The sequence below is a fragment of the Trachypithecus francoisi genome, unplaced genomic scaffold (genome assembly GCF_009764315.1).
Source record: "Trachypithecus francoisi isolate TF-2019V2 unplaced genomic scaffold, Tfra_2.0 Lachesis_group9, whole genome shotgun sequence".
Classification (NCBI taxonomy): Eukaryota; Metazoa; Chordata; class Mammalia; order Primates; family Cercopithecidae; genus Trachypithecus; species Trachypithecus francoisi.
Window position 1 is genome coordinate 3,542,644 of NW_022681474.1, and position 9,449 is coordinate 3,552,092.

General features: G+C 51.1%; 1 protein-coding gene across 7 annotated transcripts in view; it reads left to right on the top strand.

Moving 5' to 3' along the window:
• The window catches only part of FRMD4A (FERM domain containing 4A), a 544,823-nt gene that overhangs the window by 523,350 nt on the left and 12,024 nt on the right, over positions 1–9,449 (top strand). For 4 of the 7 annotated variants that reach the window (XM_033209304.1, XM_033209303.1, XM_033209300.1 and 1 more), the window contains 4 exons: positions 1,848–1,904; positions 4,815–5,052; positions 5,886–6,053; positions 7,933–8,807. In XM_033209304.1, the coding sequence (XP_033065195.1) occupies positions 1,848–1,904; positions 4,815–5,052; positions 5,886–6,053; positions 7,933–8,807 (1,338 nt within the window). Of the gene's footprint in view, positions 1–1,847; positions 1,905–2,330; positions 2,409–4,814; positions 5,053–5,885; positions 6,054–7,932; positions 8,808–9,449 lie in introns of all 7 variants that reach the window. The other 3 variants (XM_033209299.1, XM_033209298.1, XM_033209302.1) reach the window with 1 other exon arrangement.

Sequence of the window (9,449 nt, forward strand, 5' to 3'; positions counted from 1 at the left end):
AAGACAGAAAGTTGAATAGTGGTTACTATGGGGGTTAGGGCACAGGGGAATGAGGAGTTAATGCTTCGTGGATACGGAGTTTCAGTCCGGAAAAATGAAAAGATTATTCAAACAGAAGATGGATGGTGGTGATGGTTGCACAACAGTGTGAATGTAGTTAATGCCAATGAACTGTACACTTAAAAATAGTTAAGCTGGGGCTGGGCGCAGTGGCTCACACCTGTAATCCCAACACCTCAGGAGGTCGAGGCGGGCGGATCACCTGAGGTCGGGAGTTCAAGACCAGCCTGACGAACATGGAGAAACCCTGTCTCTACTAAAAATACAAAAATTAGCCAGGTGTGGTGGTGCATACCTGTAATCCCAGCTACTCAGGAGGCCGAGGCAGGAAAATCACGTGAACACGGGGGGCGGAGGTTGCAGTGAGCTGGGATGGTGCTGGTGCCATTGCACTCCAGCCTTGGCAGCAAGAGCAACACTCTGTGTCAAAAAAGAAAGAAAGAAAGAAAGAAAAACAGTTAATCTGGGCATGTTGGCATGCACCTGTAGTCCCAGCTACTCAGGAGCCTGAGGCAGTAGGATCGCTTGAGCCAGAGGTTTGAGACTGTAGTCTGCTACGATTATGCCTATGAGTAACCATGCATTCCAGCCTGGGCAATATAGTAAGACTCCATGTCTGAAAAAAAAAAAAAATGTTAACATGGTAAATGTGATGTTATATATATTTCACCACAATTACATAGATGGATATAGACAGATACAGATTTGCAGCCTAAACTCGTGGGCATCTTAGGGTAGCAATGATATGCTGAAGATTCCAAGATGCTGAAGTCAGAGCTCCTGGTTGCTCACAGTCCATCATGCAACAAGAATAAAGTGAATTCCTAGTTAAAAAGAGAAGTTTTAAAAATTCCTTTGCTCTAGGAAATTTGGAATAACCATCTTTCCCTATCTCATCTTGTTGTCGTTGGCCAAGACCACACAACCTTTCCCCCACCTCCTAGTAAAGCTCCCTCAGCCTCTTTCTGATGTTCCATTTGAGATCCTCTGTGCCCTCCAAGGCAGTTAGGGGTTCCCTACAGAAACATCGAAGGGCCCTCTTGAACTAGAAGAGTAATTAACATTCTTGCTAGTTCCTTAGCATATTATTTTAAGAGGTAAAACACCAAACTTGGAACCTGAAGACTTGGGACCTTTGCTCGCGTTGCCAGAGAGCAAAACCACCTCAGACAAACCACTCTTCCCTTCCTACCCCTCAGTTTCCCCAGCAGTGAAACAGGGAGGATTATTTTACTATCTCCCTTTTGGGCGTGTTCTCCTGGTTAATTGAATGGCATCTATAAAAATAAGCTTTGGAGAGATGGAGCCTGTATTTAGCACGCTTGTTTTCTCTACTAATGACTTACAAAGTTTGTTGAGAAGCCATTTATTGCCACAGAAGCAAAGCAAAGTCCCTACCCTAGTTTCACATTTGTAGAATAAAAAGCAGTTTGCGTCCTTTGGTTTCGCTGGTACATGCCCTGGGTTTGTGCAGGGACAATGATGTGGTTTAATCGGGCTGGGGCAGCCTTTGTATTCAATATGAAGCCACTCTGCATTGCAGTATTCTAAGAAACCAGGGCACAAACAAAGGCTAGAGCACATGGCAGTGTGGGGGGGGTGGAGCTGAGCCAGTGACCCACCACAGGGACTGTCAAACACCCAACAGCATTTGTATTGTGTCTAGTGGGTTCTTTCTGGTTAGGAAGAGAAAGGTATGAGGTGGTGGTAGACAGGCTGTTTTTACAGACAGGGCTTTGTTGAAGGAATGTGCTGAACTCATAGGCTATTGCTTTTTGTCTTCTCAGATGGAAACATTGCCAGTGAAGACAGCTCCCTCTCAGATGCCCTTGTTCTTGAGGATGGTAGGTTTATGCATTTCCTGCTTACAAACCTGGAGCTCAGAATAAACAGAGATAAATTTGTATGTAGTCTGGGGATCGCCTTGTGTAAAGGCAAGAGCCAGGCCAAAAGATAGCTGGGTTCCCTGCAAGCTCTCTCATTTCCCAGTATTCACCTATTTGGTTGGGAGTGGGTAGGTGCTGCATAAACCCATGTGTATTAGAGCTTTTCATCAGTGAGTGATGCTTTACTTTTTTAGAAACCAAAAACTTTTTTTTTTTTTAAGGCAGGGTCTCACACTATTGCCCAGGCTGGAGTGCAGTGGCATGATCTCGGCTCACTACAACCTCTGCCTCCTAGGCTCAAGTGACTCTTCCACCTCAGCCTCCCCGTAGCAGAGACTACAGCGTGCCACCACACCTGGCTAATTTTTGTATTTTTTTTTGTAGAGACTGGGTTTGCCATGTTGCTCCTGGACTCAAGCGACACACCCACCTCGGCCTCCCAAAGTGCTGGGAGGATTACAGGCAAGAGCCTCCATATCCGGCCCAAAACCACATTTTTAGCTAGACAGAGAATCCACACACAAGTCATAGCTTCCTTTTGAGTATTCATAGTGTCTAGAGGAAAAGGGTAGAAATTGATTTAGATCACAAGTCAAAGATTGAAACTCACTAGGAGAGTCTAAAGATCGTGAGAAGAAATGGAACAAACCTACTGTTGCTTCCCAAGGCAGTAGTGAAAGCAAGAGGGGAGGTATCCTGGTAGACACACGCGCAGGCTGGAAAACTGTCTTCTTATTTCCCATTGAACTCTGAAAACCTGGCAGTTAGCAGGATATTTTCTTGGGAAATTCTTAAGAAAACAGAACTCGTCCCTCCCCCAACCCCCGCCACCACCATACGTAGGGGAAGTAAGAATTCCAAACCCAGAACCATGTGAGAATACTCCAGTGGATGTTTAACCATCACACTGGGAGGCGGGTGCATTAATTATATGGAAATATAGTAAGTGGCAGTTAATTTTTTTGCCCTGTAGGGAGACTTCAGGCAGGCAGTGATAATTGGCTGTTCAGATGGGAAACATAAAAGGTCCACACTAGTCATAGTAATAATGATAATTGCAATAATAATAATGATTGCTCTTGATGTGGGGAAAGTCTGGCGGGTTATTTACCCAGTCACCTTGGCTGTGCTATTAGAAATCAGACTGGAATATATTTGTCTGCTTCATTACACACGGGGGAGGCCATTGGGCTACAAGGAAACAGGGGGCTTGAGCATCAGAGATCCCAGCCCTGTGGTTGGCCTCTGAGTACCCCAGTCTCTCCTGGAAAGGGAACAAGAAAAATTGAGAGAGATTCCTTGGTAATAGAGGGGTGCCGGGAGCAACAGGTAATGTCAGGGGGTAATTTGGAGTGGGTAATGTCAGTGGGTAATTTTTGTGATTCCAGCTGCTTCCCCGTGTTCCGAATGCAGACCCTAGACTTCCTCACAGGTGTCAGCACATCCTTTTGCATGCCACGGTCCCACCGCAGGCTGTCTTTCTGGGGACTCTTCCTTTACTGATTTGAGGGCAAAGGAGGAGTGGGTGCATACTGGGTGTCCATGGCTGGGGGACTGAGAATGAGGCGGTGAAACGAGTCACTGGAAATGGATTTAGGGGCAAGTGAATGGTAGTTGGCTGGTTGTAAGGTTTACTTCTGTGCTTTTTTCCCCTCCGCCTCCCGTTTCTGCCTTCCCCGTGAAGCCCGAATCGTTCCCTCCTCTCTCTTCTCAATGCTGACTTGCCCCAGCCTGAAGTCTTCATTCATCCCCCTCTTTAGTCTCTAGTTTTAGAACACTGCCAGGTGAATAGTTCTAAAACAGGATTTTTCACCCTGATGCGTCCGTGCTTAAGACATTGCAAAGTTTTCCTGTGACTTTTCAAAATCTCAACTCCTTAGCTCAGAATTCCGGGCCCCCATCAGTCAGACTCTTGGCTCACATGTGCACACAGAAGGCGGCTGTGCTGACCAGAGCTCCTCCCTCACTCCTCCTGCCCCACCTCACCAGCCCCTGCCCGGCCAGATGTGCCTGCAGCTGGTACCCTGCCGTCAGGGCCTCCACACTTTGGTTCAAGCCCTTCCTTCCTTCTCCTCTTTGCCTGCCCACTGCTCAAGCCCCTTCAAGACCAGCCTCTCCCACAGCACCTCCTAGACTCACTGCATCTGCTTTTTCTGAAAGTCCTCTAGCACACTGACGTGTTACATCATTCCTTTCCCGGAGGCAGGGAATCATGTATTAATACATAATCTTTGTAGCTCATCTCCTTAAAGAAGTTAAGGCAGTTTCAAACTTAAAATATACAGAATTAAAAGAGAATAAACACAGCTCTGGGGAAAAAAGCAAAGAGTAGACACCCGATCCACCCAGCAGGTGTTTACAGTGGACATATAGACCCTCATTCATTTTTTTTTCTCCAACCAATATTTATCAAGCACCTACTATGTGTCAGCTGAGGCTCTAGCAGCACATGAAACAGACAAAACTCTCCAGGAACTCAGACCCTCCCAAAGTGAATTAGATGCTTAGCATCTGTTGAAAGACAACACTAGAGCAGTAACTACATTTTGCTGTTTGGCGTGAAGCAGTCATTTGTTGGTGGTATTTAATGACGTTCAGACTTCACTCCATTCGTGTCTCATCAAAAGCGACGCGTCTCTTCCCATGCAATCCCGCCTGCAGTGGAGGTTTGGCTTGCCCTGGTTTGGTTTGACTCGTCTTGACTTGTCTTGGCAACTGGGGAAGAGTCTCAGGGTTTCTCATTACAGGGGTGAAGGTGTGGGTTTGGCTGTATGGCTCCAAGGTGCGGGTGGATGGGGGTGGGGGCTCTGTCTCAGCCTGTGGGAAGGATGGCCGGGGCTCAGTTCCTCTCTTCCTGTCTTTGTGCAGAAGACTCTCAGGTTACCAGCACAATATCCCCCCTACATTCTCCTCACAAGGGACTCCCTCCTCGGCCACCATCGCACAACAGGCCTCCTCCTCCCCAGTCCCTGGAGGGACTCCGACAGATGCACTGTCACCGCAGCGACTATGACAGGTCACCCATCAAGCCCAAAATGTGGAGCGAGTCCTCTTTAGATGAACCCTATGAGAAGGTCAAGAAGCGCTCCTCTCACAGCCATTCCAGGTGAGCTGCGTCGTGAATGACACCAAATGAGGCCACCGTCCACGCTCTGGAACAATCAAAGGGCTGTCCCAAGTAGCATCCACGATGACAAAACCCAGGTCAACCTAGTTCCTCCCTCTGGGGTTTGCCTTTCACGGGGCTGTGCTCACAGCGCCCTCTGCTGCCGGCCCTGTTGAGGTACATTTTTGTGACTCAGAAATTGGGGCTTTGGCCCACAATCCACGTGATGACAGATGGTTTGAATGCTGTTAAATTCCAGAGGAATTAATTAGGAAATCTCAGGCAGCGCTATTCTGAAATGGCAAGTGAAAGTCCACTCGGAGCAATTGCAGTGGTTCAGAGCTCCACCCCCTCATCCAGCAGAATTCTCCAGCCAAGCAGCTGTAATCCAAGCTGTGTATTATCAGCTCGTGACTGGGCTGACCTTGTAGGGATTTTTTTTTTTGGAAGGCATTTGGGTCTGCTTCTCTGTTTTTCTCATTTCCTTTAATCACCCTACCAAGCTCCAAGGGGGTGCCGGGACAGGTAAATATTTGTTTCTTGGAAAACAAAAACTGGAAGGGCAGGACAGTCACACTGCCTGATACAGAGAAGGCTGACCAGGGTCTTTGTCTCGTATTGCCTAGGTAGGGAGTCGGGAGGGTGTTCAGGGACCAGGACTCTACCCACTGCTGGGGAAAGGCTGAGAACCACAGGAGAGGTCTGACCAAGCAAGGTGGGAGTGACGGGCGCGAGCTTTCCCCACATGCTGGGATCAATGTCCTGAACTAGCCAGCCCCCAGGACAGGTGCTGTCTGTCTGGCAGTGACTACATGGCATCCTTGGCTTTGCAGCAGCCACAAGCGCTTCCCCAGCACGGGAAGCTGTGCGGAAGCAGGCGGAGGAAGCAACTCCTTGCAGAACAGCCCCATCCGCAGCCTCCCGCACTGGAACTCCCAGTCCAGCATGCCGTCCACGCCAGACCTGCGGCTCCGGAGTCCCCACTACGTCCATTCCACGAGGTGAGTCTGCCTGGCCTTTGGGCCACCTCCCTGCTCAGACCAGGCCTTCCTTTTTAAAACTGGGCATTGCCAGCCCCAAGCTGGCTCAAATAATGGAGGAGCTACAGTCAGACCTGAACCCGGGAGGATAAATGAAGCAGAATAAAAAAACCAAGCTGGCAGCAGTCAACCCCCATTAGCCAAGAGACCCATGCAGAGGGCACTTGGAGCCAGCCAGAGAATCCCTGGGCTCCCGGAGACAGGGAGCATGAAAAGTTTCCTCATCAAAGCAGAGGCAGCAGAGGCAGCAGAGGCTGGCTGAGTTCGCATGGGAAGAGCTCTTACATCTTTCTACTGAGGCCTAAATTTATACTGGACTTCCTTTAGTGCCTCAAAATGTAAATTCATAAAGAGCAAAAGAGCCAGGCAAAAATGAGGCTTCAGTGAATCACACCTTCTTTTGATTGGTTTGTTTGGTTTTTGTTTTTGTTTTTTTTTCTTGAAATGGAGTCATGCTGTCACCCCAGCTGGAGTGCAGTGGTGTGATCTCGGCTCACTGCAACCTCTGCCTCCCGGGTTCAAGCGATTCTCCTGCCTCAGCCTCCTGAGTAGATGGAATTATAGGCATCTACCACCACGCCTGGCTAATTTTTGTATTTTTTAGTAGAGACGGGGTTTCACCGGGTTGGCCAGGCTGGCCTCGAATTCCTGACCTCAGGTGATCCACCCGCCTTGGCCTCCCAAAGTGCTGGGATTAGAGGCGTGAGCCACCACTCCTAGCCACATCTGCTTTTTCTAAAAAGAAGCAAACCAGATCACAGAGGGCCACGTGATGGAGACTTTCAACCCCTTCTGAGTGGCAGTCGGAAGTGGGACTCACCTCTTCCTGTGCTTGGCCAGTGGGGCCGCTGTGAATTTCACATGCAGTCCCAGCGTCAGGCAACATCATCTGTCATGTGATAGTGTTTCGCACTTCCCTGAGCCCTGAGTGGACTCACACGAGCAGAATGAATTATAGATAAAGTAATGGTGTGGTGAGTATTTGCATCATTCTTTAATTATCTCATTTGCCACCAACCTTCTATTTCCCAGTTTTCACAGGAAAGGGGAGTCTATTTATATGGATTATGTAATAGTATTTGGTTAAATTATATGAAGGGCCTCTGTAGGACTGCTTTTTGATCTCATCTGTAAATATGGACATTTCATCTGGTTTGTGTTTTGTCTTTTTTTTTTTTTTTTTTTTCCAAGAGAGACAGGGTCTTGCCCTGTTGCCCAGGCTGGAATGCAGTGGTTTGATCACAGCTTACTGCATCCTCAAGTGATCCTACCTCCTCAGCCTCCTGACTAGCTGGGACCATGGGTGTACAACACTACACCCAGCTAATTTTCTAATTTTTTGGTAAGAGATGAGGTCTTACTATGTTGCAGAGCGTGGTGTCAAATTCCCAGGCTCAAGCAATTCTTCAGCCTCCTGAAGCACTGGGATTACAGGCGTGGACCACCGTGCCCAGCCCTATCTGATTTAACCATAATACTAGAGGAATGATTCTGTGGTTCTCTTTGTGTCTATAGAATCATTTTACACTTAAACAAACAAACAAACCCAAAAATCGAAACCCTTCCGTGAGTCCTAGCTTCAGTCCCGCTTCCCACTGGGAATCAAGGTAGAGAAGCCAGGTTCGCCTCCCGCCACAACCGGCAGTTTCATTCGCTGGAAACAACAGGCAGTTCCCGGATCCCCGGGGCAGCCCTGCTGAGTGAGACTCTCTGGCTTGCTGGGCTGGGGCCTGAGCCTGCTGGAGGCCCTCAGTGCCCTCCTCAGGGCCCCCCCTCCCCGGAGCCCCCCTCCTTGGGCCCACCCCCCACCCCCAGACCAACCCGGGCCGTCTCCTGGCAGGTCGGTGGACATCAGCCCCACGCGACTGCACAGCCTTGCACTGCACTTTAGGCACCGGAGCTCCAGCCTGGAGTCCCAGGGCAAGCTCCTGGGCTCGGAGAACGACACCGGGAGCCCCGACTTCTACACCCCGCGGACTCGTAGCAGCAATGGCTCGGACCCCATGGACGACTGCTCGTCGTGCACCAGCCACTCGAGCTCGGAGCACTACTACCCGGCGCAGATGAACGCCAACTACTCCACGCTGGCCGAGGACTCGCCGTCCAAGGCGCGCCAGCGGCAGAGGCAGCGGCAGCGGGCGGCGGGCGCCCTGGGCTCGGCCAGCTCGGGCAGCATGCCCAACCTGGCGGCACGCGGGGGCGCGGGGGGCGCGGGGGGCGGCGTGTACCTGCACAGCCAGAGCCAGCCCAGCTCGCAGTACCGCATCAAGGAGTACCCGCTGTACATCGAGGGCGGCGCCACGCCGGTGGTGGTGCGCAGCCTGGAGAGCGACCAGGAGGGCCACTACAGCGTCAAGGCTCAGTTCAAGACCTCCAGCTCCTACACGGCGGGCGGCCTGTTCAAGGAGAGCTGGCGCGGCGGCGGCGACGAGGGCGACACGGGCCGCCTGACGCTGTCGCGATCGCAGATCCTGCGGACTCCGTCGCTGGGCCGCGAGGGCGCCCACGACAAGGGCGCGGGCCGTGCTGCCGTCTCGGACGAGCTGCGCCAGTGGTACCAGCGCTCCACCGCCTCGCACAAGGAGCACAGCCGCCTGTCGCACACCAGCTCCACCTCCTCAGACAGCGGCTCGCAGTACAGCACCTCCTCCCAGAGCACCTTCGTGGCGCACAGCAGGGTCACCAGGATGCCCCAGATGTGCAAAGCCACGTCAGGTGAGAAGGGGCGGCCGGGCGCACGGGGGGAGAAGGCCTGCGGGCGAACCGCTCGCTGGTGTCAAGGGCTGCTGCCGGGAGGTACCCTTAGAATTGGGTGCAGTGAGGAACGGGAGTCATTCATTCTGGGAACCCTGCTGTCAGATGCGGGAGACTTGAGGTCTTTCAGGCCCTTGTTGACCCCCCCACCCCGCCCTGTTCTTACCCTAATCTTGCACGTAAGGGTGCACCGGACCCTCCAGAGTGCACTGGGCCAGCCCCCCCATTTCCCCTTGTAAGGACAGAAATCTAAGAAACGTAGGTAATGTCTCCGGGTTTATCCAGCCAAAGGTGAGTCTTTTACCCTAGTGAGGAGAGGATTCCAGTGAAAGTCCACAGCTGTAGCTTGCAAAGGCAGCTGGGTTGGGGATGGGCTTGGGTCAAGTCGAACGATTTGGCCAGTGTCTCCCCAGATGGGGGCAGACTGGCTAATAAACAGAGTGCCAGAGCGGGGCATTTGACAGAATTCTTGACTGCTCCTGGCTTTCCCTTTTCGATCATGATAAGCCGCAGCCACAAACTATATTTTTGTTAAATGTCTTCAATACCCTTGATGGTATGTCTGAAAATTTCCCTCATATTCTTGTAGTCGAGAGCATTGGG